General features: G+C 38.8%; 3 protein-coding genes and 1 non-coding gene across 9 annotated transcripts; 3 read left to right on the top strand and 1 right to left on the bottom strand.

Moving 5' to 3' along the window:
- Positions 1 to 340: 340 nt before the first annotated feature.
- LOC103931440 (probable serine/threonine-protein kinase PBL16) lies at positions 341 to 4,229 on the bottom strand. The gene is made up of 6 exons (XM_009340921.3): positions 3,619 to 4,229; positions 2,286 to 2,593; positions 2,064 to 2,199; positions 1,419 to 1,555; positions 1,037 to 1,160; positions 341 to 873 (listed from the first exon to the last, which is right to left on the bottom strand). Exons 1-6 carry the CDS (start codon positions 3,680 to 3,682, stop codon positions 485 to 487), a joined length of 1,158 nt encoding a protein of 385 aa, XP_009339196.2. The 5' UTR covers positions 3,683 to 4,229; the 3' UTR covers positions 341 to 484.
- A 1,610-nt stretch (positions 4,230 to 5,839) lies between these two features.
- LOC103931462 lies at positions 5,840 to 8,242 on the top strand. 2 transcript variants are annotated; one of them, XR_007252938.1, is made up of 6 exons: positions 5,840 to 6,290; positions 6,610 to 6,669; positions 6,769 to 7,001; positions 7,229 to 7,290; positions 7,374 to 7,574; positions 7,718 to 8,242. It is a non-coding gene; the product is annotated as an uncharacterized LOC103931462 (transcript). The 2 variants fall into 2 exon arrangements; XR_007252937.1 differs by having other exon boundaries at positions 5,840 to 6,669.
- A 2,322-nt stretch (positions 8,243 to 10,564) lies between these two features.
- Positions 10,565 to 15,110, top strand: LOC103931441 (YTH domain-containing protein ECT4). 4 transcript variants are annotated; one of them, XM_048569943.1, is made up of 9 exons: positions 10,565 to 10,777; positions 11,401 to 11,474; positions 11,717 to 11,819; positions 11,941 to 12,014; positions 12,133 to 12,723; positions 13,067 to 13,654; positions 13,744 to 13,956; positions 14,041 to 14,187; positions 14,326 to 15,110. In XM_048569943.1, exons 1-9 carry the CDS (start codon positions 10,750 to 10,752, stop codon positions 14,563 to 14,565), a joined length of 2,058 nt encoding a protein of 685 aa, XP_048425900.1. In that variant the 5' UTR covers positions 10,565 to 10,749; the 3' UTR covers positions 14,566 to 15,110. The 4 variants fall into 4 exon arrangements, with proteins under 4 accessions (XP_048425900.1, XP_048425899.1, XP_018499067.2 ...); XM_048569942.1 differs by having other exon boundaries at positions 11,663 to 11,819; XM_018643551.2 differs by having other exon boundaries at positions 11,398 to 11,474.
- Positions 15,111 to 16,005: 895 nt separating this feature from the next.
- On the top strand, positions 16,006 to 20,060 carry LOC103931442 (YTH domain-containing protein ECT2). Of its 2 annotated transcripts, none has more exons than XM_009340924.3 (9): positions 16,006 to 16,181; positions 16,492 to 16,574; positions 16,723 to 16,849; positions 17,023 to 17,096; positions 17,261 to 17,806; positions 18,200 to 18,787; positions 18,885 to 19,097; positions 19,171 to 19,314; positions 19,521 to 20,060. In XM_009340924.3, exons 1-9 carry the CDS (start codon positions 16,151 to 16,153, stop codon positions 19,740 to 19,742), a joined length of 2,028 nt encoding a protein of 675 aa, XP_009339199.2. In that variant the 5' UTR covers positions 16,006 to 16,150; the 3' UTR covers positions 19,743 to 20,060. The 2 variants fall into 2 exon arrangements, with proteins under 2 accessions (XP_009339199.2, XP_009339198.2); XM_009340923.3 differs by having other exon boundaries at positions 16,007 to 16,181; positions 16,489 to 16,574.
- Positions 20,061 to 26,657: the final 6,597 nt, after the last annotated feature.

Raw genomic sequence — 26,657 nt, 5'->3', positions numbered from 1 at the left:
AATCCTTTTTATTTTCCTAGGATATTCATTAAATATCAAAAAGGCCAATTAAGTTTAAATTGTTTAGTAACTATGTTATTCAGTTAAACACGCAATTTAACAACGTTGATCAAAACAATCAAACGAGTTTTAATAGGGTTGATTTTTTGCCGACTTAATCTTTGAAAATGAGTGAACTAGAAAATACGTGGTTTAAAGTTCCAGTCTTTGAAGATGAGCGAACTAGATATAGTGATGTCACTCCGGTGACATATCATCACTCTTCTGCCTCTGCGGTCTGCACTTGTTTCATTTGATATATCGTTTATATATTCTGTGTTCATGTCAAATGAATATTGCATTATCAACAAGAGAATATATGCTTTGAGATTGATATTTACGCAAAATTACAATAATCCAATTACAAATTATCATCACATAAGCCATATCTTTTCTCAGACGCACACAAACAAAGCTAACAAACCAAACAACGCATGCATGTCAGTTACACTGGGTCTTCTTTTCTTTTAGTTTCAGCTTCCGGAAACTGGATGATCTCGGTTACAGTTTTCTTGTGAGAAACTTCCTCCGGAACCTGCAGAGGCTCCAAAGAGTCAACAATATCTCGCATTAGAGGCCTTGCTTTTGGGTTTCTGTTCAAGCAATGATACACTAGCATGGCTGCCTTTTGAACTCCTTTAACAGGATAATCTCCTTCTAGTCTCGGATCAACGATGTTCAGCACCTTCTTCTTCTCTTTCAACATCGGGAGAGCCCAGTCAGTAAGGTTTTGCTCTCGGGCTGGCCGTGACTTGTCTAAAGATTTCCTACCGGTCAGAAGTTCGAGAAGAACAACACCAAAGCTATAAACATCACTTCTAGGAGTTAGATGGCCTGCACGTATGGTTTCCAATATGAGTTCAACTGTCGATTTTTAACAATGCAATCCTAATTTTGGATGTTATGGGGAACAAAATGAAATGACTACATCTCCATGTGGTTTACAAAGACCTTCCTAATTGCCAAAAGATGCGTCTAAATTTGTAACAGAACTTACCTGTCAAGATGTACTCAGGTGCGGCATATCCGTATGTCCCCATTATGCGTGTAGAAACATGAGATTTGTCCCCCACCGGTCCATCTTTTGCAAGGCCAAAGTCAGAGAGCTTTGCATTATACTCCTGTTTTGAGGCATGCAAAGAAGGTGCGATTGTAATCCGATTGAAATTACTCAGAAGATCAATGATACGTATGCTGCAGTAACTGAAATCAGCTCATTCGATCAACCCATGATTTTTTTAATGACCCCTAAAGAATATCATCCATACTTGGATTGAATCCGGAAATAGAGACTAGACAGTGCAACTGATATAGTAATTGGTACATGTCCCAAGTGATGTAATCTATTCTCTTTTTAAAAAAAAATCAACTATACTAACCAGATCCAACAGAATATTAGATGTCTTAAAATCACGATAGATGACAGGTTTCTCAGCCTCATGGAGAAAGGCAAGTCCTTTAGCAGCACCAAATGCAATCTTCATCCTTATGGACCAAGGCAGAGGAAGCAGCACTCCTATAAAAAGGGAAATACGCATGTGAGATACAGTCTTATATTATTCCACAAAACTCACCAAATAACGAATAACAGCATGACTTGTCAATTGTCATAGGTTTCACAAAATTATACGGTTCACCCCAAAACAAGTCTCTTTATGTCCCTTTGGCATTTATCTTCCATTTTGATGTGAAAATGACATTTGACAGAAGTTCTAGACATCATTTTTTGCCACTTTCATGGCCATTCTTTGTTTATTCTCTTTCACATCAAATATATTCAACATCCTGCATTGCCATCATATGCGCAAAGGGTCATCCAGACGGGCCAGATGCAAGAAGCATTAATAAAGCGAAAATGGAATTTTCTCAAGTCTTTGTGCCTGGTCAATCATATTTCTGTTCCTTTGTTATATTTTGTCTTCCCGTTCTCTCTGTAATTCTCTAAGCATTTCCAGATTAATCAGATAAATATTTTTTGGAAATTAATTTAGAAAAAGAGAGAGAGAAAATACTTATGTACTTACTGGAAAATAAATTGTTTTCCACACTACCCCGAGCCATATACTCATATATCAGCACCCGTTGTTCATCCTCACAACAATATCCGATGAGCTTTACCAAATTTGGATGAGAAAGCTGCCCCAAAAATATGACTTCGGCCTAGAAATGCACAAATCAACCTCTTAATGAAACTGATCTTTCTTTTAATCTTCTTAGTGAGTTAAAATACAGAACACCAAGCTTACCAGCCATTCTCTGTGTCCTTGATAACTATTATCACCGTCATGAACTTTAACAGCTACCGGAAGGGGGTCAATCCCCTCTCTTAAATCCTCAGTAATGAACCCTTTATACACACTTCCAAATCCTCCCCCACCCAACATGCGATCTTGCCTGAAGTTTGCAGTGATTATCTTTAGTTCACTGAATGTGAATGCAATCAAAGGATTTGCAGCTGAATCACGACGTAGGATCTCAACTTCTTCAGGATTTGATGGTAACTTACTATCATCTTCCCTATGTTTCACTGAGGGGCTCTGGTCTTTTGGGGACTCTGAAAAGAAAATTGAGAGCATAACATGACACCTCTGAACCATCCAAATCCAATCACAACTAACTTGAAGTGCATCATATAGAAAGAACTAAGAAAAACAATTAAAATAAAAATCCCTAGCATGCCAGAGTAGAGTATGCACCATCAACTTTTTGAAGGTAACATGCAATTCTTTTTTACATACCCAAGTTAATATTTTATAGCAAAATGTGTAATCTTTTAGTCTCCTGTGCAAGTTTAGTTCTAGATACAAATGTATACAAGAGGGATAAGATAAATCTTCGATTGTCTTCGTATGGACCAGGAGGAAGCTGAAGATTAATGGTCCCACAAAGTAAAGACTCGAGCATATAACTCCAAGTAGAAGGAAGGGAAAAAATTGAACTTTGAACAAGAAAGGATATGCTTTTGAAAACTCGCTAGAGTGAACAGAAATACTAGTAAGAATCAAGAAAAGAAACAAGGCACCGGCAATGTAGAATATCCACTTTCGTACGGGAAAGGAAATCTAGTAATCTATTACCTTTTCAACCGGCCATATGGAAAAGGTGAAAAAGTAGATCCTCTTCATTTGTTTTTTCCTCAAAACGTAAAGGATTACATAAACAATCCAACAAAAATAGTACAACCTACTTCAATATCAGCAAAAACTAATGAAAAATTAGAGAATCAGATCAATTTTTTGATTTCGGTCTTTTGGTATATCTCAGTCCAAACAAGTAAAAGAAATGATCTTTTTGCATATGGTTATGTGAATCATCTAAAAATGCAATCTTGATTTTCCATTTTCACAAGAGAGTCTATATCAATTTGATTAACGAATTCGTTTTGAAATTTCTGTTGCATGAGGAGGAACCAGCACATAATTTAATTTATTAATTATACATGAGGATCCAAAACAGAGCATGATCTTTTGAATTTTGAACCAAGGTAAGGTTCAACTCTAATCTCTCACTAACCTAATCAGAAAAACAACACAGAAAGAAAAAGAGGAAAAAGAAGCAAGATTTACGATGGGGACTAACCTGACTTGGCATTGGAAGAGACTCTGTAAACAGAAGGTTCCCACCTGTACCAGCAATTCCCCATTATTTCCAAAACCAGAAGAAGAAAAAAAACCAAAAAAGCCCCACTTCCTCCTCACCAACCACCCATCACCATTTCACAAGGATGAATTGGATTCAGACCCCCAATTGAAAAGCAAATGAAATTCCAAAAGCAGAGCCAAAAGAGTAAGGAGAGAACTTAAGTGGGGAAATTGTTTTCTTCTTGTGAGTTTGAAATTGTTGAAGAATGAGGAGGAGAAAGAGTGAGAGAGAATTCTTTTTCTTGGTGGTAAGGTAATGATGGGGTAGAGAGGAGAGGGATTGAGGTGGGTGCTGGTTCTTGGCCATGGCAGAAATGGGCCCACATTAGTGGAGAAGGGTGGTTTTTTTTTTTTTTTTTTTTTTTCGGATTCAAAAATATATTGTGCTTCCTTGTTAGTGCGCACTGCGCAGATATGGTGGATTTCAATTCCACGAATCTTTCTTTTTCCATCATTCTCCATTTCCAACACATTCTCTCTTTTCTTTCTTCCTTTCGTCCACATGCCTGTTTTTTTTTTGACCCTTTCCCACTCTCTATCAGTACACAATAGGCAATAGCAGGAAGGTTTGTAGTCAGCTGCTGCTACCTAACTTTCATTTTTCTACGGACAAATTGAATTCATAATCCATCAAAAGGCCAATTCAACTTAGGAGAGGCTACGTCAACAAGACAACCAGCATCAATAAAGTAAGGTTCTCTAGCCACGAAAGGCTAATAAATAACTGCATTTAGTTATTACAATTCATTTTGATCAAAATAAGTTGTATTAAAAAGATTCTCAGAGAGACTCTGGACACTAGTATTAATACAATTACCACATATATGTGGGCGTGTAATGTATGTATGCAGATATTAATATATAGGGCAATCCACTCTTGGAGCATTATAGTGGATAATGAACTTGTTCCATGAGCATGAGCATAAAATCAAGTTGAACCAATTTCATTTGGCTTTTAACTATAACTTGCTCAAAAAGGTGATAAGTACATAGTAGTTTTGCTTTTCTAGCTGCACCTACAATGATAATGTAAATTAATACACAGTACACAAATCTTGTAGTCAAATTTATACACTTTCTCCTTGCTATTCATGGCAACTATTTCTTTCCCCTTATTCTCAGGAAAAGATTGATTTTATTAATTTATTTCTCCACTAATCTTGGCTCGCAGGATTTTGAAACGGTGTGATTGTGATAGACTGTTTAAAAGAGACAAACAAGATGAGCATTTATAGTGATTTTGTTAAAATTATTCTAATTCAAAATGATGAGAACAAACATCATCACTACAAGATTCTTGATTCACACTCGTTGAAAACTACAAACAACAAAAGCATTTTTATATGTATATCTCTTTCTGTTTCTCTTGCTAATAATCTATTACTATTCTACTTTATTTCACAAGACCTAGGAAATAGGTGTAATAAACTCACACCAGATTTTCACTACAAAAACCATTTGCAACTCGACACTTGTCACTTGGACGGCACATGAAAATATATCATGACATTTTTATAATATTTGAAATATTTTTATGTCTCTCAATGTGTCTGCATAATACTTATACTACTTTCCTTTTAACGAAGGCAACTAGGAAAAGAAGAAAGGTCAATTCCTCCAGAAAATTGGAGTTGTTAATTTGTTGATCACTCAACACTACACATACTTAGCAACAAAATGGGAAATGTAGGATGAATTTAATTTTGGTCAACCTCCTACCCTTATGACTCTAATTGACTTGACTGAGCATGACAGAGATTCTACTAGTTTTCTTCTCTAAGAAGAAATGTTTAATTAGATCGCCCGGCAATATATTTTGTCCAATTAATCTCACAAAAACAAAAAACTCTGTATGTTAATCTTTTCTAAAACGTGTGATGCCCAAAATTCTTCCGTTTTCAACATTATATAGTGCATGCCATTTTTCAAGCAGAGAGCCAGTGAATGGTGGGGTCCAATCCAACCTCTATATAATAGTCTTTAGTCTATATGGTGCATATAATGTTGTCCAATTTCGGACTAGCTAGAAACCCCTGGAGATGAGATGAGATAAGATGGGATGATGACCACAAATTGACATGTAAGGAAAGGAAGGGAATGGAAGAAAGCAAAGCTCACCACCTCCCTCCCTCCCTCTCTCTCTCTCTCTCTCTCTCTCATGCAAGCTGAGCTCCACCACTACCACGCGTGGCCTCCAATATCAATGTCTTTGTCTCTTCGCAATAGTGCTTAATTAATAGAAATATCTAATAACAAATTATGCATACAAGTTTTATGGTACATTATTTTTTGGTTGATTTGATTAGCGTACCCATGGTTATATAGTGAAAAACAATGCAAGTTTCTTTGGCTTAGCACCAGGAACCGCCAGGGGAGGAGCGCCAAGAGCACATCTAGCGGTGTACAAAGTATGTTGGGGTTGGGGAAAGGACTACGATGGCAGGTGCCCTGAAGCAGACATTCTTGCAGATGATGCTTTGCACGATGGAGTTCACGTGATATCAGCGTCGTTTGGATCAAAGCCGCCATTTTTGCCACTGTTTGTATCATTAGCTGCAATTGGTTCATTTCATGCAATGCAGTTGGGCGTTAGTGTGGTGTTCTCTGCAGGTAATGAAGCGCCCGACCCCTCACAGGTCACAAACGTTGCTCCTTGGGGAATTTGTGTAGCTGCTTCCTCCGTTGATCGAATGTCTCCAACCCGAATAATCCTATACAATAAGCTCTTTGTTAATACATATAAATCATGGGTTATACATGGCATTACATGTTAATTATGATACAGTGATGAAAAGGTCAAATTTTAATTACTTTGTTTGAGGTGATACTCTAATTTAATTAACAGTGGATCACGACCCTAATCATTTCGTGAATATATGCTTCAGCACCTTAATTAGCTGAGCCATTCATAAATCTCCATTTTGCACAGGGAGACAGCTTTATTACCACACCTACTAAGGCAAAATTAGCAGATGCAACCATATATTTAGTTAATGAGTGACCTCTCTCTCTCTCTCTCTCTCTCATAATTTTCCATCTGATCTATTAATCACTTGTTAATTATGTAATGTCTTAAATTAAAATGCAGGTTTTGCAGGCCAGGGAATTGGATAAAATCAAAGTTTGCGGTTCGAAGAGTAATTCTATGCTTCTCAAACATAGGACCATTGAGGCAAAGGTAGCTGCCAAGAAAGCGAACGCATCGGGTTTGATCTTTGTGGCATCTTTGACAAGGCAGGTTGCCGTCGACATCATCCCCTCAGTCCATGTCAACCTTTAGCAGGGGACTAAAATCAAGCACTACCTTGCTCAATCTTCCACGTAAGTCGCTCTCTAGCGCAGTTAACTGCATTTTTAAAGAATATAGATATGTTCTCGATATTATTGATATTATCGATACTTCAAACTAGTTGTTGGTAATGTTGTCGACAAATTTGACTGCACTTAAATTCGTGACATGTGTTAATATTGTGTACTATACCACAATACCACACACGAAACCTGTTGTGCGAAGAGAAGCAAGTAAAAGTATTATGGTAATTCTCCAGCTCCTAGAGTTGCAAACTTTTCTTCAAGAGGACCAAGCTCACTTGCACCTTATATTCTCAAGGTATCAATCTGCATCACCCTGCGTGTATATATACCATAAGATGTACTTCTATACAGCCGATCATACGTATGTGCATTATACAGTAACAGAACATGATCCACATTCCCACCATGGCACATTACAAACAGCCACCTTAACACTTGATGATAAACGTTCTGTGAGCTGGAATTTTCCGTCGGGAACATTAATGTCATGACCTCATGTGTCCGGAGTCGTTGCCCTTATCAAATCTGCACATCCGAATTGGTCTCCGGCAGTCAGTAGGTCTGCTCTCATCACCACAGGTACGTGTTCAGAGCATCTTGTGTTGGTGATTTTAGTCTTGCATAAAGTGTTTAAAAAATAGTTTTGAGATGGATGCTCACATTTTGTTAGTACTTGCATATAAAAACAGCCATTGATCATAATTCATGTTCAATTGTCACAGCAAACACGAGGGACACATCCTTTGACATTGGTGCCGGCCACATTGATTGACCCCATCAAACGGATGGATCCAGGCCTCGTTTACGACATGAAAACAAGCGAATACGTTCTATTCCTCCGCAACATTGGCTACACCGGTGACCAAATCAATCAGATTTTCTTTGCTCTCCCGGAAGTGACACAAGCTGTCCACAAGTACGAACTTCAAATTTTCAACATAAACTACCCCTCCATCACAGTTACCAATTTCCAATCTCCAATCCACCGTGACGATAAAAAAAAGGGTCCGCAACGTGGGGAAAACTAAGAATGCGATTTATTTTTGTACCGTTTTGGAAACTGATGGAGTAGAGGTATAAATATGGCCTGTAGTTTTGATATTTTCATGGTTAAAACTAGAAAATACATATTATGGAATAGATTGGTTCGATGGCTTCCACAAGGTCAGAAATCTCTTGGTTGTATCTGTCAACATTGCCTACTGTGACTCTCATGAATATTTACATCACTCATATAATCACTATTTAAACTTATTTTAAATGTCGTTTGGTACTTTAGAAAGTTACTTTGTGGTTAAAGTGCATGATGACTTTTCATCAATATCAGCTCACTAAATTTTAAACACATGTTCTACCATTACTGTTTTTGTTTTATGTTTTTCAATTCTAGGGGATAAATTTATTTGTAACTTTTCTATCAATATGGGCAATAAAGTAATAAGGTATGTTTGATGAGTTACTTTGTCTTTTTTGTTCAAATATGGGTTTGTCAAACAAGGCGTTTGGGCCATAATACGGAGAAAACTTTTGTCAAACCGGCTGTATACGCCTTTAGGGAGGATCGGGAAAGACCATGGATAGAATTAGAAAAAAATACACTTCCAAAAGCCCCCTATTTGTGTGTGTGGTCGTACAACCACATGATCTGACAAATAAACTTGAGAATTTTCCTCTATTTTACTTAGAATTGAAATGAATAAGTTATATTTTATGGGTGAACTTGGCCAAATCGCACCCATCCCACCTCTATTGAGGAGAATCAAGGTTATATTACACGAAGTAAAAAATATCCTTGAAATTGACCCTCACCGTTAAGATGGTCCCTAAAATTTAAAATCAATCAATGTAGTCCCTGAAAATAAGTGTTGCAAATCAATATGGTCATTTCGTCACAATTCTGTTAAGTGTTGATATGACACATAAATAGGCCTCATAAGTCATCTTTTCTCACAAATGGTCCTTAAAATTGACTTCCGACATCAAAATGATCCTTGAAATTGACCCGCGATATCAAAATGATCACTGAAATTGAAAAGTGATCAACGTAGTCCCGCAAGTAAATGTCTTAAATTAATGTAGTCATTCTGTCACAAATTATGCTATATGCTAATGTGACACATAAATGGATTAAAGAAGTCTAATTAAATTTTAAAAAAATTACAAATATGCTTAATAATTTAATAGTTAATTAAAAAATTGTCAAAACCCAAACACATAGTCATGCAATCACCTCCGATCCCAGTCCATATTTCTCTACCTCCTTCGCTTTCTATTATCTAAAAAAAATAAAAAATAAATACACCCATCTTACACTTTGATACCCTTTATCGAATTGAACTTGGATCGAGATTACCTTTGGTGATTGCTTGGCCCGTTGACAATGACTACTGGGACATCATCATTAACATTTAGACAATTAGCATCCTCACAACCTTAATCTTGGAGAGCTTGTTCAGTGCTTCCCTGATGGTCTGGTGATGCAAACAATGACGAGGTCTACCTTGAGATAATGAGGTTATAATTGAGGTGCGTCTATTGTTGGTTTAAAACTATTTCCACAACCCCTCTTAGGCCTTGGTTAAGCCTTTTGACTTTGAGAATTTATGAAAGGGATCTTTCTTTGGAGTCTCTATTATAACAAAAAAAAAAAAATCATTGTGCAAAAAGGTATTTATACAAAATTTTAATTAATTATTAAACGAACAACAACACATAACAAATTTTTTTATATAATTGTGGCGAAATGATCATATTGATTTGCGACACCTATTTTGAAGGACTACATTGATTAATTTTCAATTTTAGAGACCATATTTATGGTGTGGGTCAATTTCAAGGACTATCTTGATGATGTGAGTCAATTTCAGTGATAAAAACTCGTAAATCTTGTGGAGCCCATTTGTGTGCCACATCAGCACTTAATAAAAATTTTAACAAAATTATGACGGAATGATCATATTGATTTGCGACACCTATTTTCGGGGACTACATTAATTGATTTTTAATTTCAAGGATAATTTTGATGATGTGAGTCAATTTTAAGAGTCATTTGTGATAAAAACCCAATTATAATTTAGCTTATAGTAGTTTCACAACCCATGGATGAATGGTCGTTGGTAAACTCATGAAAAATCAAAAGGTAGTCGTTGATGTCAAGGGGAGGGAGGGAGTAATTATCTTTTGAGTTATAGATCTTTGTAAAATTCGGTTCCTCACGGTGTAAACCCCATAATGCCCACAACACCCCCCATGTAAAATGGTAGGGTTTTGCCACATGCCCGAGTGCGATGGGGCATCGATGTCCTTTTGTAATTAGGGTTTTCAAACTCCTCCCGAGAGGGATACATTCACTCGGATTAAAATCACCGGGCCAATCAATTTCACCTTGACCCTGAAAGACTAAAAACGACATTGGGGAGTCCTATGAATAAAGGCCACGTGGAAATTTGGTCCAATAGGAGTGGCCCGATGAGCTCACAACGTGACCCGCGGGTGATTGAATGCGAGGGTTGAAGAGGAGCCGTGGTGCTATTTGAATCACCGCTTTTGGATGAAAAAAACCCTCTTTCCAAAAACCCAAACCCTTGGCGGCTGTGAGACCCGTTGTTCCCTGCTCTCTCTCTCTCTCTCTCTAAGCATCGAGATTTCTCTCTCCGACTGCTAAAACCCCAATCACCTCTCTGGGATTTAGGGTTTTTGGCAATACTTAGGACAGGGAAGGAGAAGTAGGAGATCTAGCTATCAATTGACGGCCATGGCCACCGTTGCTCCTCCTGTGGAACGTATCCTATTCTAAAACTTTAGACGTTAGCCATCTGGGTATTGTTTGTTTTCGATTTTTCTTATTCTAATTGGATCTTTTCTTTAGTGATTAGTTTGCGGTGAAACTAGATCTTCTCTACCTTTGTTGCTATTATGGCTTACATTAAATTTGTAGATCGCTGCGAGTTTCTTCTATGGCGTTTGTTTAGTTTTTGGGATTGTGGCGCTTTGTGTTGGTTTTATGGATTTCTATGCTTGATTTGTGGTTTTGTAGACCGTGTCTGAAATTTATGGCTGTATGTGCGACAATTCAAGTTCTTGGTATGGGTTTGCTTAATTTTTTGAATTTGGTGTTGTTTGATTAAGTAAAGATTGACGTGTGCTTGGTTGAATTGAAGTTTCATATCAGGTGATTTTTGTAAATTGTTTGTAACTTGTAGATGGAGTGAATGAATTGACTGTTCCATATAAAATTCAAACTATTTTCACTGCTCCAGAAGGACCAGAACCTAGATTTTTTTTGTTGATTGTGTATGGCTATTACAAATTTACAATACACACAGTAAAACAGGCACTGTACATTAGACATCTCGATTGATTTACAAAATTGTTTATATCCTTCACCGTTTGCGTTCTTTAGAAGCAGCAGATTTGTTACAGAAGATGTCATTAGACTCTCAAACCAAGACTCTGGAAATTCCTGAGCCTACCAAGAAGGTACCGTACTTTGCAATGTGATGATTGAATGTGAATTCAAGATAGGATAATTATTTGCTAAACATAAATGGAACAAGAAAATTCAGCCATGAGGATTGGATCATGAAAAAGTATTAACAAACTGCATTTGAAACATTTATTCATTTACGTTATATGTGGTTCTGAAGGCTGATTTCTTTTCCATGCAGCCTTCTGTTAACCAATACGGGTCTATTGATTCTGGCAATGCTGCAAATGGACAGATCCCAGAAGATCGCTCTGTTACCCCATTGTTACCTGATTTTGCGGATCCATCTATGTGCTATCTCCCGAACAGTTATCCGTCTACTGCCTATTACTATGGAGGTAAAACTTATGCCTGAACTCTCTGCTTGGTGGATTGTTAGATTCTTCATGAAAATTAATGTGTACTTTTTGATAGGAAATTCATGTGTATGATGTGGATGGTTTTATGAATTTCTTTTAGGCTATGATGGGACTGGCAGCGAGTGGGATGACTACTCGAGATATGTAAATCCTGAGGGAGTAGAGATGACTTCTGTAAGTTCTTTTTCCCTTTTGTGTAATGTTTCATGGTGATCGCGTTTGATTTGGATCTAACGTGAGTAAATTTGTTCTCTTAAACTTATAAATTTGTTATCTGCTTGTGTTTTTTTAGGGTGTTTATGGGGACAACGGGTCTCTGATATACCACCATGGTTATGGGTATGCACCGTATGCCCCATATTCTCCTGCTGGCTCCCCTGTTCCGACTATGGGAAATGATGGTCAGTTATATGGACCTCAGCAGTACCAATACCCTCCCTATTTCCAGCCTCTGACTCCAACCAGTGGACCGTACACTCCCAACCCTGCGGCCCCACAAACTGATGTCGCCACCTCTGTAGCTGGTGACCAAAAGCCACTGTCTGTGGAAACAGCTAATGGAATTTCTAACGGCATTGCAAACGGTGGAGGTGTGAAAGGAAATAATGTTTCAGCTCCCTCGTCAACATATCAAAACTCGTCTTTCAACTCTAATGGTTCATATGGGAGGGGTGCTTTGCCAGGACGTGTTCCTACTCCTGGATACCAGGACCCAAGATTTGGATTTGATGGGTTGCGTTCTCCTCGTCCATGGTTAGATGCCCCACTTTTTTCGGACGGGCAACCTAGACCAGTGACAAGTACAATTACTTCATCAATCTCCAATGGCAATACTAATTTGTCTTCAAGGAATCAGAATTACCGTCCAAATTCTCATTACATGGTATGTTGGTCACATGCTTATATATTTAATATTTTTTTTATAATCCCTGCTTTGTAGTCTTACTTTTGGAGATTACCTTATTCCACCAGTGGAAATGTCATCCGAGTTGTATGGCATGACTGTTCAATTATGGCCTTGGCCTCATATCAAACCTCTAACCCTTTGGTGTGAGAACATCTAAGGCATGGAGGAATCTGGTTATCGGATATCCTTTAACTGGTTGAAGGTGAACAGTCTTCCAATGCTAATAGATGTTCTGTGGAGGCTGAATCTGAATATTTACTTTAAATGTCCTACTGAGATTGTGTTCATCCTTACAAACTTCATTTATTTGATCCCACAGGGTTTGCACCACCCAAGGCCATTGTCGGGAATGGGTACAGCTCAAGGGTTTATAAATAGGATGTACCCAAGCAAGCTGTATGGTCAGTATGGAAACACGGTTAGATCTGGTATGGGCTTTGGGTATCATGCTTATGATTCACGAACCAATGGACGCTCATGGCTTGCTGTTGACAACAAGTATAAGCCCAGGGGAAGAAATGGTGGCTATTATGGATATGGTAATGAGAACATGGATGGATTAAATGAACTAAACAGGGGGCCTCGGGCGAAGATCTCCAAGAATCAAAAGGGATTTGCCTCTAATGCATTAGCAATCAAGGGGCAGGTACCAACGAATCCTAGTAATGATGAGGAAAACGAAAAAACCAGTGTCCCAGATCGAGAACAATACAACAAAGCAGATTTTCCCGAGGAGTATACCGATGCCAAATTCTTCATCATTAAGTCATACAGTGAGGATGATGTTCATAAGAGCATTAAATATAATGTTTGGGCCAGTACGCCAAATGGCAACAAGAAGCTTCATGCTGCTTACCAGGAGGCTCAGGAGAAATCTGGTGGCTGCCCGGTTTTTCTTCTCTTTTCGGTAAGCATCATCCATTGCTGTTAGGACTTGTGAGGTTGTAGTTTAAAAGTTTTATTGGGTTTGAAGTAATTTACTTGTTTTCTTTTTAGGTCAATACCAGTGGACAGTTTGTTGGCCTTGCCGAGATGTTGGGCCCTGTTGATTTTAACAAGAACTTGGAGTACTGGCAGCAAGACAAGTGGAATGGCTGTTTCCCTGTCAAGTGGCATATCGTTAAAGATGTTCCCAACAGTTTGCTGAAGCACATTACTCTTGAAAATAATGAGAACAAGCCTGTGACCAACAGTAGGGACACTCAGGAGGTAAGTTCACAGCTTAGTGTTTCTTTTTTGCCTTGACCTTCTTTATTCTTCCCTTGTGAATATTCATCTTATGGGTTTGTGTAGGTCAAATTGGAGCCAGGGCTTAAAATAATTAAAATCTTCAAAGAACATATAAGCAAGACTTGCATTCTGGATGACTTTGGGTTCTATGAGGTCCGCCAGAAGACAATTCAGGAGAAGAAGGCTAAGCAACAGCAGTTTCAGAAACAGGTAAACACTTTGCCTTCCTGTTAATTTTGCTGCTCCTTTTATTTTCTTATTTGTTTTCTTCTTATATTGCCGTTTAGAGATGAATGTTAACAAGTCCAAATACTTAACATTTGACCATTTGAAAATACCCAAAAAAAGGTATGGGAAGGTAAAAACAATGATGAGAAGAAGGAGGTGGAAAATGGGCAACTGAAGACTCAAAATTCATTGGAGGTTTCCGCTGAGTTGACCAAGGAATCTGTTCCGGCGGTGAATGGAAGTGAGGAGCCGAAAGTTGCAGAAAACGGATCAATTGCATCTGGAGATGCCCCAAAGGGTGCTAAGCCAGTTGTGTCAGAGAAGAGGGTTGTAGTGAATGGGGTTGCGAATGGTTGCTAGCTTCTGCCTTGCGTAACGGTGGTCCATGCTCTTGCAGTGTTCTTGAAAGGTTTGCGTTGAAGTGTGCTGGTGTTAATGAATATGTTGGAGAAAACCAGTATCCAATGCTGCCTACCTACTTGTGTGGACCGCCGTCCTGATGATAGTGACTTGCCCTGCTAGAATAGTCAATAGTTCATTGAGGAATGGCAAGTCAATAATGTATTGGAGTTTCTTGTATCTTGTTCTTGGGCAGGGCTAGGGATCCGAGTAATTGTAGTAGTGCCACCCCCAGAGTTTTTCATTTGGGTTGTCAATTTACAGGTGTTTTGCAGAAGCTCTAACATGTTTTGGGTTGCCTAGGATTTTGGGTTCAGGCTTGCTTATACCTTTAGTACTTTCTCCTTGTTTTACCTTTGCCTTTTACTTGTTTGGTTATTTCCGGTCTTGTAAATCTAGATCATAACCTCCTCCATTTGGGGAGCAAGTTTTTGCGTTTGTAATTGTAAGTGAGCTAGAAGAAGCAAGGTGGGAAAATATTGCAATATAGTGAGTTTAAAATTTTATTTTGTTTCGTATTTTCTTCATGTCTGCCGTGTTGTGTGTTTGTTGTGCTTGTTGATTTATTTTGTTGAGAATTTTAGTGCCAAGAATAAAATCAGAGGAGATGCCTTGACTCGTTGCAAAAGTTTGTGTGGTATCTATTTTTATCTTATTTTTCGTTTTATTCTTTGTAACTTATGATCACTGGCCCGTGTCACGGTCCAGCAAAGTTAAATCAGCCCCTATGGGCCAGTGAAAACAAAGCCTAAGAAAATATCCTCCGTCCATCCTCGATTCACATGGTTCATATCGATTTTGGTAGCATTCGGTAAATGAAACTGTTATTGATATTTTAAAAATCTCATTTTGTACTATTCATAAGTGTTTTTTAAAAACATAAATAACAATTATTTATTTTTTTATGAGAATTTTGAGTACAAAGATTGTTCTTTCTATAGCAAAATTAAGAAAGAATTTGTCGGAGTAGAACCCAAATATACGTTATTATGGGAACCTCTCTTAGGTCTTATAACGTACTAAATTAGAGTTGTGATAGATGAGAAAGGTTATTGAGTAATAGATTTAGAGGAGGTTCAAATTATATAATAGACATAGTGCGATAATTAATACAATAACGAATATTTGAGTCATAAAATTTGAGATTTTAAAATAGGTTATCTAATTGAATTATTGTTGTATCAAGCTAAATACCAATCCAAACACGTTTCATCGTACACACCGATACAAAATATCTCATGTGCCATGTGTGTGAAACCAATTAGCTAAAGCAATGTATTTGCACTGAGTTCAAACTCCCGCCTTGTAAATATCTTTAACCCTCGTAATACTTGTGTTGAAATTTGTTGATAAAATATATATATAAGGACATTCATATGATATAAATGCCGCCCTAAAGCCAATTTTGAATGACTAGGTGCGCTAAACCAAGACTTTTATAAACGACTCCTCTCTCTCTCTCTCTACCCGAAAACCCCTAAAACCCTTTCGCGTTTTAAGCAAGCAGCAGCAGCTGAGGCCGCTCTCTCAAGTGTCACTCTTTGTCATGGCGACCACCGTTTCCCCACCTGCGGATCGTATCCTTACACTTTCACTGCTTCTTCGTCTATTGGGCTTCTTTTTGTTTTCGTATTTTGGAATGTTAGCTCTGTTGTACATATATTTATGTACGGGGCTAGATCAGTAGATCTGTCGCTTGCTTCTTCTTTGAGTGCTATTAGGGGTTTCTGTCTGACGTAAAAGCTGCTGATTCTCAACGTTTTGATTTGGGATTTTGTATTTATTTTTTAAATTCTGCTTTTATTTTGATTTGAATTGTATTTTGGGCTTGTTTGCATCTACTGTTGTATTTTGTATTTCCTTGACTTTCTGGGTCTTCTTCAGAAGCTGCAGACTTGCTGCAGAATTTGGCCTTGGAATCTCAGACCAAGGGTCCTGATGATATCCCTGACCCTGCCACTGCCAGGAAGGTAATTCTCGTCTCTGCTCTTATGCTATATTGCCCTTGCTCAAAAAAATTATGAACTTCTTGTTTGTTTTAACAAGTGAATAAATTGTACCGGAAAATGACCGGTGAATTTGTGTTTCGAGCTTGATTATCAATTTCATGATTTTCAGCCCGTTGACGTGACTTCTAAGAGCAAGTCTTATGATCGGTCTACGGCCCCATTGCGAAAGAATTTTATGGATCCATCTGCGTGCTATCTACCTAATGGTTACACATCTTCTGCCTATTACTATGGAGGTAATGCTTAGGTGCTGTCTTCCTTTATCACATCTGTTATTGGATTTTATTATATAAGTGCTCAGCTAAGAGTTTTGAATTCCATCGTCGTGTTGAAAATCCCGTGTGCAATGAAGGGTTTTATGGTTTGCATGTTATTGATGATTCTGTTGTTAATGGTCTGGGTTTTGTAGGCTATGATGGGACTGGAAATGAGTGGGGCGGGATTCCAAGTTATGTTAATCCAAATGGAAACGATGTGAATTCTGTGAGTTTTACAGTCTGTTTCGTCAAAGTGTCTCTACCTATCAGAGTTTTGTATTTCTGTTTACATCTTCTTACACCTCTTCGGTGAATTTTAAGGGTGATATTCTCTGAGAAACTCTTTTATATCCTGGCATCATATCATATAATGCTTGTTGCATATTTCAGGCTGTCTATGGGGATAATGGTTCTTTTATGTATCATCATGGTTATGGTTATGCACCCTACAGCACATATTCAACATCGGGGTCTCCGGTTTCAACTGTGGGAAGTGATGGTCAGCTATATGGACCTCAGCAGTACCAATATCCTCCCTATTTTAAGCAGCTGAAACCTAACAGTGGCTCACACACCCCTAATTCAGCTGTTCCTTCCCAGGGGGCTGTCTCTACTGCAAAGGATGCTGGCCACAAGCCCTCACTTGTAGGAACAGCTAATGGGAATCCCGTTGGTGTTCTGGCCAGTGTGTGTAAGAAGGGAAATAGTCCTTCCGATTTCTCAAGACCACCATATAAAAACTCATCACTGAATCTAAGGGGTTCCTGCAATGGGTACTATGATGCAATGTGTGGTTTTGATGGGTTGGTAACTCCTACCCCATGGTTTGAACGGCCAATGTATTCAAATGGACTGGGTAAACCAATGACTGGAAACGCAGTCAACAGAACTCCATCTTCCAAGAATCAGACTTCTCGATCAAACTCTCAATTCATGGTATGCTAGCTCTATCACTGTTTACATTTCGTACTATTTTCTTAGGGCTAATCAATCTTCTGTTCACATGTTTGTACCTAGTATATGTGTGATATTAAACACATTTACCTGTGATCTGGTTGGTTGAGCAGCAAGGTAACTGTAATCTTCAGATTTTTCCCATTTGAATTCTGTTGGGAAACCAAATAGGTAGAAATAGTAGCTATTCTCTTTGGAGTTTACCTCACTAGAAAATTGATTGATCCGGTTGCAGCGCTCCTTTTTCATTACTAGTTATGCTATAGGTCATATTTCATTTATCGTGTAGTGATTTTTATTTGATGGAATGATCTGACTTTTATAGATTGTTCTTGGGGATGGCCTCTTAAGGATTTCTGTTACATGACTTTGTAGGATTTGTACCACACGAGGATGGGATACGGTATGGATACAGCTAACGGACTTGTGAATGGGATGTATGCCAATGAATTGTATGGTCATTATTGGAACCCAATTAGACTTGGTATGGGATTTGGATCCAATGGTTTTGGTATGCATAGAAATGGAAGTGGGTGGACGGCTCTTCAAAACAAGTATAAAACCAGGGGGCGAGACAGTTCCTTCCGCTTTGGTAACCAAGACATAGAAGGCTTGGATGAGTTGAACAAGGGACCTAGAGTTAAAAGTTTAAAAAATCAAAAGGGAAATTCACCTGTTGCTGTAGCAGTCAAGGGGAACAATATGCTGTTGAATAAAGTTGACGATGAGAAGGATGCAGTTAGCATAATGGCAGAGCAGGAGCAGTACATCGGGACAGATATCTGTGATCATTATGCTGATGCTAAGTTCTTCATTATTAAGTCATATAGTGAGGATGATGTTCATAAGAGTGTAAAGTATAATGTTTGGGCCAGCACACCAAATGGAAACAATAAACTTCATGCAGCATACCAAGAGGCTCAGGGGGAGTCAGGTGGCTGCCCCGTGTTTCTGTTTTTCTCGGTGAGCATCATTATCCACTGCTTTAGTCCATTATTTCATTTGTTGCTTTCCTTGGCTTAGCTTCTTCTTCTTCTTCTTCCTCTTGTTATTTCTCTAGGTGAATGCCAGTGGCCAATTTGTTGGCCTAGCGGAGATGGTGGGGCCGGTAGATTTTAACAAGAATGTGGAACATTGGCAACAAGACAAGTGGACTGGCTATTTTCCAGTTAAGTGGCACATTGTAAAGGATGTACCCAACAGTTTGCTAAAGCACATTACCTTAGAGAACAATGAAAACAAACCTGTCACTAACAGCAGGGACACTCAAGAGGTATGTCCACTTATTTTCTTCATCTTGTTATTCCTCTATCTTGTCCGGTGATAAGCTTAATGTGTTTATGCAGGTCAAGCCAGAGCAGGGGCTTAAAATGATCAAGATGTTCAAGGATCATTCCAGTAAAACAAGCCTTTTGGATGATTTTGAGTTCTATGAAGCTCGCCAGAAGACAATTCAGGAAAATAAAGCAAAACAGCAGATCCGGAAACAGGCAAGATTTTTGCCCTTCATCCAGTAATTCTTATTTTAGAAGTGTAGTGGTTTTATCCTTTCTTTGCAGGACCTCTATGCAATGCAACTGTTTCATATGCGTTAAGCTGTTTTTCTTTTCTTACTGCTACATTTGTAATTGCCATTAATTAAGCCAGTTGGATTCAGAAGAATTTATTGTATTCTCTGCTGATTATCTGAATGAAGGTATTGGATGGGAAGCCAAGTGATGGAAGAAATGATGGGGCAAATGAAGCGCTCAAATCCTTGGATTCATTTGGAACTACGTTAGATTTGATTAAGGAACCGACACCAAGTGCTGAGACCGGTGAGGAACTGAAGTTGTCGGAGAATGGATCGGTTGCTGAAACAGGAGGAAATCTGAAGGCTCCAGAACTAGCTGTGACCGAGATGATTGTAACAAAATAGGTTGTAAATGGTTGCTAGTTTGTGCAATGCACCACAGTGGCTTGATCCATTTAAGGTTTTATTAGTAGGAGTTTCTTGAGTGGATTTACTGCTTTCAGTTAAGTATATTAGTGAGTCGGTGTCGTTTAGAGATTTCCAGGCCCCATGTCATTGTACATTGTTCATGTGGGTCGGTTTGTTTGAACAATAGTTGCTCCCATCTCCCTCCTCTTTGTCTGCGAGAATCTCTCCCCCTGGCAGTAGCTTAAACTTTACAAGTGTAAGGAAAATATGTTTTATAATGCTTTTTGTAGAAATTCACAAAAAGGGATTGGAAAACCGTGGGAGCTCACATGTTTCTTTATTTTTATTTTTATTTTTATGGTAGCTCACTTTTTTTCTGGAAATTTTAGAATGTCCGTCAGGAATTTTAAATGGGTAATGCTAGGGATGAGGATTCTCTCTAAATCTTCTTTGTCCTAGGGATTTTTATATTCTAGCCATTCATCGTATATCGTTCGGTCAATTTTCATTAGGTACTATTTGTATTTAATTTTATAGGAAAACTAATGAAAAAGGCTTGAAAACTTTGAGTTTTAATGATAAAGACAAAATAAAGGGTAAAGTCAATAATATCAGGATTGATTTTTTAGTGTAAAAAATGTGATTTCTTGTTAAAGCGAACAATACCGTGTGTTTTTTTGTTAAAACTTCCTAATTTTATATTTAAAATTCAAAATGTTTTTTTGGTCGCCCTATATACAATGAATGGTTAGGATGTGAGGATCTCTAGGATCCTCACAATTTGGATCTAGATGGGATCCAAATCCTAATCCTAGGGATACCATCTATGTAAATCATATGAAGGGGTAATGCTATCCTTTATTAGGTCACAAAACCAAGGTTCTATAAGACGTTAGGCGCTAGTTGGGCGGCGGGTTGGAGCCTAATGCCTTGGTGGACTAAGCAGATATAAGTAGATTTATTATATTTCGTGTAAATAAGTAACAGTTTATACTTAAAATATATATAATTTTAAGAAGTATTGGAACATAATGAAAACATGGGGAACAAGCAAATAATGTGTGTTCATTTATGTATTCAACAAGTCTCTTACAATTTATTGAAAAAAAAATAAAATACAAAATGCAGTTATCTATTTTCTGTCTAAATGATCCGCAACCTAGGTACCCTTTCTTAATTTTCAAACGCCTAGGCATTAATCGGGCAGTGGCCAGCCTCCTAAGCGACGCTAGGCGGAGATTTTTAGAACAGTGTCCAAAACTATTTTTCATTGATCTTAAAAGTTGAAAATAGAAAAAATAATGAAAGCTAATAGCGGGGCACCTACAAGTGGCCCTTTACAGCAGTGGTGGAAATGTATTGAGCCATTGCATGACAGCGTGGGTTCAAACCTTGTCAGTGACTAATCTAACAAAATTTATCGTTTGATAATAAAAAAAATATTGGGGCCCCCAAAAAGATTTGCAAGTGTCCGAAATCTTAAGAATGTCCTAAATAATAAAAATGTTGCAAGACCTTTGGATGTTATCCTACCGTTTATTTGGTCACTGAACTATTTTTTATTGATTTTTAAAGTTGAAAAAATAGAAAAATAATATAAACTAACAACGAGGCCCCCAAAGAGATTTGTAGGTGTCGAAAATCTTTCGAATATCTTAAATTAATTTTAGAAAACATGTGGGGCGACTAGAATGACTCAAATTTTGATTATAATGGAATCTTGTAAAAGTTTCAAAATCAATTGGAAAACGTGGGTTACTCACAGTTTTTGTGAAAAAATTGAAAATTTTAATTTTAAGAAACATTTTGCGTGGGAATTAACAAAAATGTTGCAAGACATTTGGATGTAATTTTAAACTTTACTAGGTCCCAAAACTATTTTTCATTGATCTTTAAAATTGAAAATAGAAAAAAATAATGAAAGCTAATAGCGGGGCCCCTGCAAGTGGCCATTTACTGCAATGGTAGAAATGTGTTAAGCACTTGCATGACGGCATGAATTTAAACCCTGTCAGTGGCTAATCTAACAAAATCTATCATTTAACAAAAAAATAGCGGAGTCGCCCAAAAAGATTTGTAAGTGTCCGAAATCATAAGAATGTCCTAAATAATGAAAATGTTGCAAGAACTTTGAATATTATCCTACTGTTTGTTAGGTCACTAAACTATTTTTGACACACCCCGACCAAAATCAAGGCATACTGGCCGTCAACAAAACCATAAGGGTGTGGTAGGGGCCCAAAGCGGACAATATCGTGTTATGGTGAAGTTGAGCCCGAGATGTGGTGGGGCCCGGGCGGGAATGTGACAAATTTTTATTGAATTTTAAAGTTGAAAAAATAGAAAAATAATATAAACTAACAACTAGGTCACAAAAGAGATTTGTAGGTGTCAAAAATCTTTGGAATATCTTAAATTAATTTTAGAGAACATGTGGGGCGACTAAAATGACTCAAATTTTGACTACAATGAATCTTGTAAAAGTTTTTAAAATCGATTGGAAAACGTGGGTTCTACTCACAGCTTTTGTAAAAAAATTGAAAATTTTAATTTTAGGAAATATTTTGTGTGGGAAATAACAAAAATGTTGCTAGACCTTTGGATGTAATTTAATCCTTTATCAGGTCCCAAAACTATTTTTCATTTATCTTTAAAGTTGAAAATAGAAAAAATAATGAAAGCTAATAGCGGGACCCCAAAAAGGAATTATAGGTGTCTGAAATCTTCAAAATGTCCTAAATTAATTTTAGGTAACATGTGGTGCTAGTAGAATGACTCTAAGGCTTATAAAGAATGTTGTAAATGTTCTCCAAATCGATTGGAAAATTATGGGTTATAACTCACAGTTTTTGTGGAAAAATTAAAATTTTAGCTTTAGGAAATAGTTTGCGTTGGAGTTAAGGACAATATTGTAAGACCTTTGAATGTGATCCTAATGTTTATTGGGTCCCGAAACTATTTTTTATTTTTATTTTTAAAGTTCAAAATAGAAAAATATCTTTAAATTTATATTTTAAATTGTCACATCCCGGCCCGGGTGGGACGACTTCCCGGGCCCGCTCCACCACCGTAGCACGATATTGTCCGCTTTGGGCTTACCATTCCCTCACGGTTTTGTTTTTGGGAACTCACGAGCAACTTCCCAGTAGGTCACCCATCCTGGGATTGCTCTAGCCCTCTACTTGCTTAACTTCGGAGTTCCTACGGAACCCGAAGCCAGTGAGCTCCCAAAATGCCTCGTGCTAGGTAAGGATAGGAATATACATATAAGGATCACCCCTGGGCGATGTGGGATGTCACAAATGTCACATCTCGGCCCGGGACGGATCACTTCCCGGGCCCGCTCCACCACCGTAGCACGTTATTGTCCGCTTTGGGCTTACCATTCCCTCACGGTTTTGTTTTTGGGAACTCACGAGCAACTTCCCAGTAGGTCACCCATCCTGGGATTGCTCTAGCCCTCTACTCGCTTAACTTCGGAGTTCCTACGGAACCCGAAGCCAGTGAGATCCCAAAAGGCCTCGTGCTAGGTAAGGATGGGAATATACATATAAGGATCATCCCTGGGCGATGTGGGATGTCACAATTAGGCTCCAAAGCCAGTGAGCTCCCAAAAGGCCTCGTGCTAGGTAGGGATGGGAATATACATTTAAGGATCAGTTCCCTGGGCGATGTGGGATGTCACAATCCACCCCCCTTAGGGGCCCGACGTCCTCGTCGGCACACACGCGACCAGGGTTAGTGTCACATCCCGACCCGGGTGGGACGACTTCCCGGGCCCGCTCCACCATCGTAGCACGATATTGTCCGCTTTGGGCTTACCATTCCCTCACGGTTTTGTTTTTGGGAACTCACGAGCAACTTCCCAGTAGGTCACCCATCCTGGGATTGCTCTAGCCCTCTACTCGCTTAACTTCGGAGTTCCTACGGAACCTGAAGCCAGTGAGCTTCCAAAAGGCCTCGTGCTAGGTAAGGATGAGAATATACATATAAGGATCACCCCTAGGCGATGTGGGATGTCACAATCCGCCCCCCTTAGGGGCCCGACGTCCTCGTCGTCACATTTCCGGCCAGGGATAGGCTCTGATACCAATGTCACATCCCGGCCCGGGTGAGACCACTTCCCGGGCCCGCTCCACCATCGTAGCACGATATTGTCCGCTTTGGGCTTACCATTCCAATGTCACATCCCGGCCCGGGCGGGACGACTTCCCGGGCCCGCTCCACCACCGTAGCACGATATTGTCCGCTTTGGGCTTACCATTCCCTCACGGTTTTGTTTTTGGGAACTCACGAGCAACTTCCCAGTAGGTCACCCATCCTGGGATTGCTCTAGCCCTCTACTAGCTTAACTTCGGAGTTCCTATGGAACCCGAAGCCAGTGAGCTCCCAAAAGGCCTCGTGCTAGGTAAGGATGGGAATATATATATAAGGATCACCCCTGGGCGATGTGGGATGTCACAATCACCGATGCCTTTTATGATACAACCTAACACCTAGCAATAGGTAGTTTTTTTTTAGTACATTGATATTTTTACACTATGGGAAGTGGGAGTTCGGCTCAGTCACACAATAAGCAGCCTAATTTGGTATCAAATTCGCCATTAGGACAATAATAGTAATGTTGGTAGTGGACCATATTGGGCCTGTCACTTAAGACATGCAAGTAATCTCATCGATACTGTGTTAAGATTTCAGAGTCGACCGACAGTTCACAACTAATAATTTACAAGTAGTAATATATTATATCAATTTTTTTTTGTTGTGGGATTTATCTTTTCTCAATCTCTCTCTGTCCTACTTCTACCAAACATAACATGCAGGAAACAAACGGGTCAAAGACAGTTTGTTGAAATTTGTGGATATGCTTGGAAGGATTAGGTTTATGTGACAACCAACTTTAGGCCTCGTTTGGCAGCTCGGACTGTACTGACTATTTCTGTCGGATAGGATAAATAGCCACCGGATAGTAATGACTAAATTAATTGGGCGTTTGGTGCAGTATCAGACTAATAACCATATTATTTATACTATGTTTGGTATTGAACGGATAAGAAAGGGGAAGAAAAACAAAATTGACAAATCTTTGTTTCTTTGTTTGTTGAGATCCGAGACGGAGCGCCAAAGAGTCTGTAGTGGAGGAAATAGAGAGAGATGCAGCGGCGGAGAAGAGGGAGGGAACTTCTACAGTAGACAGAAGAAGATGCAGGAAGAGAACCGAAGAGTCTGCGGTGGAGGAAGTAGAGAGAGATGCAACGGCGGAGAAGAGGGAGGGAGATCCTGCGGTAGCCAAAAGAAGATGTAGGGAAAGAAAAGTCTTGTTCTGGGTGGTTGGATGGAACTTGGTGGTGGTGGTGGTTCATGGTGGCTGGCGGAGGAATTAGGTTTTAGGATTTATGAGATTCTTTGGTTTCTTTGAAGCTACTTGGAATTTTGGGGAGTTTTGATTGGGAAAATGGAGGGAGTGTGGTTGGTTTTTGAAAGCAGAGAGAGCGGCTGGGAAGAAGAAGAGAGAGAGGGGAAACGAAGAAGAAGAACAGAGGGAGGGAGAGAGCCCCGACTAAATTGTCTTGTGGTTTTGGAGAGTATAAGGAAGCGGGTATTCACCGGATAATATAGGTGGGTCGGATTATTTAATCCGATGGCTATTTAATATGAATGGACACCAAACACCGTACTCCGTATAATTAGTACTATCCGATGCTTTATACGGTGTGCCAAACGAGGCCTTATTGACCTAAGCTTGTGTCCAAACTGTGATAGATGCATGTTGTATTGACTAATGCACACCTCACGCGTGGAGTTGGCAAGAATGTAAACTGCCCGAATACAAGATAATATGTTGGGAAAATTTACGTGCACAAAACACAGAAAAATCGAACGTACGGAAAAGAAGAAGTTCAAGAAAAATTTCAAATCCCGAACAATAAGTATGGACATGGTCAGACATACTCAGATTGCTTTTTCACTTTAGACTTCAAATCACGACAGAAGAGTGAAGACCCTCACTTTTGTCCCCCTCCTTTGTTCTCATATCCCATACCTCTAAACATTCCCAAGCACCCCCTTTCCTTTCTATGCTAACTTGTGTCTCAGACATTCTCTCCCTTTGCCATTGAACTTTGAAGTCACACACATAATCAAACACAATACACACTAGGAAGTTTATTAACTTAGTCGAGAAAAAGTTTATGTTAGCATGAAACGGATATATTACATTTATAGTTACATATTGCTTGCATTGTAAAGAAGATGTGAGATATTCGTTTTATACGTATTCTTTTGCATAAAAGTTTGAATTTTCATTTCGTTGAAAGTAGTTTAGAATATTGCTATACCACCAAAAAAAAAAAAATTTGTTGAACCTTCATTTGTTGTCCTCAATGGAATCCGGAAGTTGAATCATAGCCGCCCTTAGCAAATTTTCCTTTTCCTTCCACAAGAGTTCAAAATCCCATTTCACTTGGGATTTGTTTTGGAACTTTATACATCTCTCACCTAGGATGTCAATCTCCGTTTTATAGAAAGTCTTGCCTGCAAATTCATCACTTGCTTCTCCCACAAGGGGACCTGTTGAAATTCACAATGGGCACCCGTAAAACACCGTTCGTTTTTTAAACACTTCTCCATAGCTGACCCTAGCCCACTTATTGTTTGACCGATCAAATTGAAGGCATGCCACCAATATACACATACTAACCAGTAGAGTTTCCCGTCGGACTCTTCAACCAAGTAAGATTTAGAGGGCGAGTCCCACTCTTGTCTTTGCAGCGACGGCGTCTTTAGGAAGGGGAACAAGTCCATCATCTCCCAGACTTGAAGCTCGGTAGTGAACGCACCCAAATAACTTGATCGAAAATTACAAAGTAAGATTCCACCAAAATATACCAGATCATATATTCGTCTGTGACA

This window comes from the organism of the source record quoted next, unplaced genomic scaffold (genome assembly GCF_019419815.1).
Source record: "Pyrus x bretschneideri cultivar Hongxiangsu unplaced genomic scaffold, Pyrus_bretschneideri_v1 Contig51, whole genome shotgun sequence".
Taxonomy (NCBI): Eukaryota; Viridiplantae; Streptophyta; class Magnoliopsida; order Rosales; family Rosaceae; genus Pyrus; species Pyrus x bretschneideri.
The sequence above is the reverse complement of the archived record's forward strand: the minus strand, read 5'-3'. Positions and strand labels throughout refer to the sequence as shown.

Coding starts and splice junctions, on each gene's coding strand:
- LOC103931440 (XM_009340921.3), bottom strand. CDS start 3,682: ATGGGGAATTGCTGGTACAGGTGGGAACCTTCTGTTTACAGAGTCTCT. Junction 1,556..2,063: donor GGAAAACAATTTATTTTCCA/GTAAGTACATAA, acceptor CCCTTTTTATAG/GAGTGCTGCTTCCTCTGCCT. Junction 1,161..1,418: donor CTAATATTCTGTTGGATCTG/GTTAGTATAGTT, acceptor GCCTCAAAACAG/GAGTATAATGCAAAGCTCTC.
- LOC103931441 (XM_018643550.2), top strand. CDS start 10,750: ATGGCCACCGTTGCTCCTCCTGTGGAAC. Junction 12,015..12,132: donor AGGGAGTAGAGATGACTTCT/GTAAGTTCTTTT, acceptor GTGTTTTTTTAG/GGTGTTTATGGGGACAACGG. Junction 13,655..13,743: donor CGGTTTTTCTTCTCTTTTCG/GTAAGCATCATC, acceptor TTTTCTTTTTAG/GTCAATACCAGTGGACAGTT.
- LOC103931442 (XM_009340923.3), top strand. CDS start 16,151: ATGGCGACCACCGTTTCCCCACCTGCGGATC. Junction 17,807..18,199: donor GATCAAACTCTCAATTCATG/GTATGCTAGCTC, acceptor ATGACTTTGTAG/GATTTGTACCACACGAGGAT. Junction 19,098..19,170: donor ACAGCAGGGACACTCAAGAG/GTATGTCCACTT, acceptor GTGTTTATGCAG/GTCAAGCCAGAGCAGGGGCT.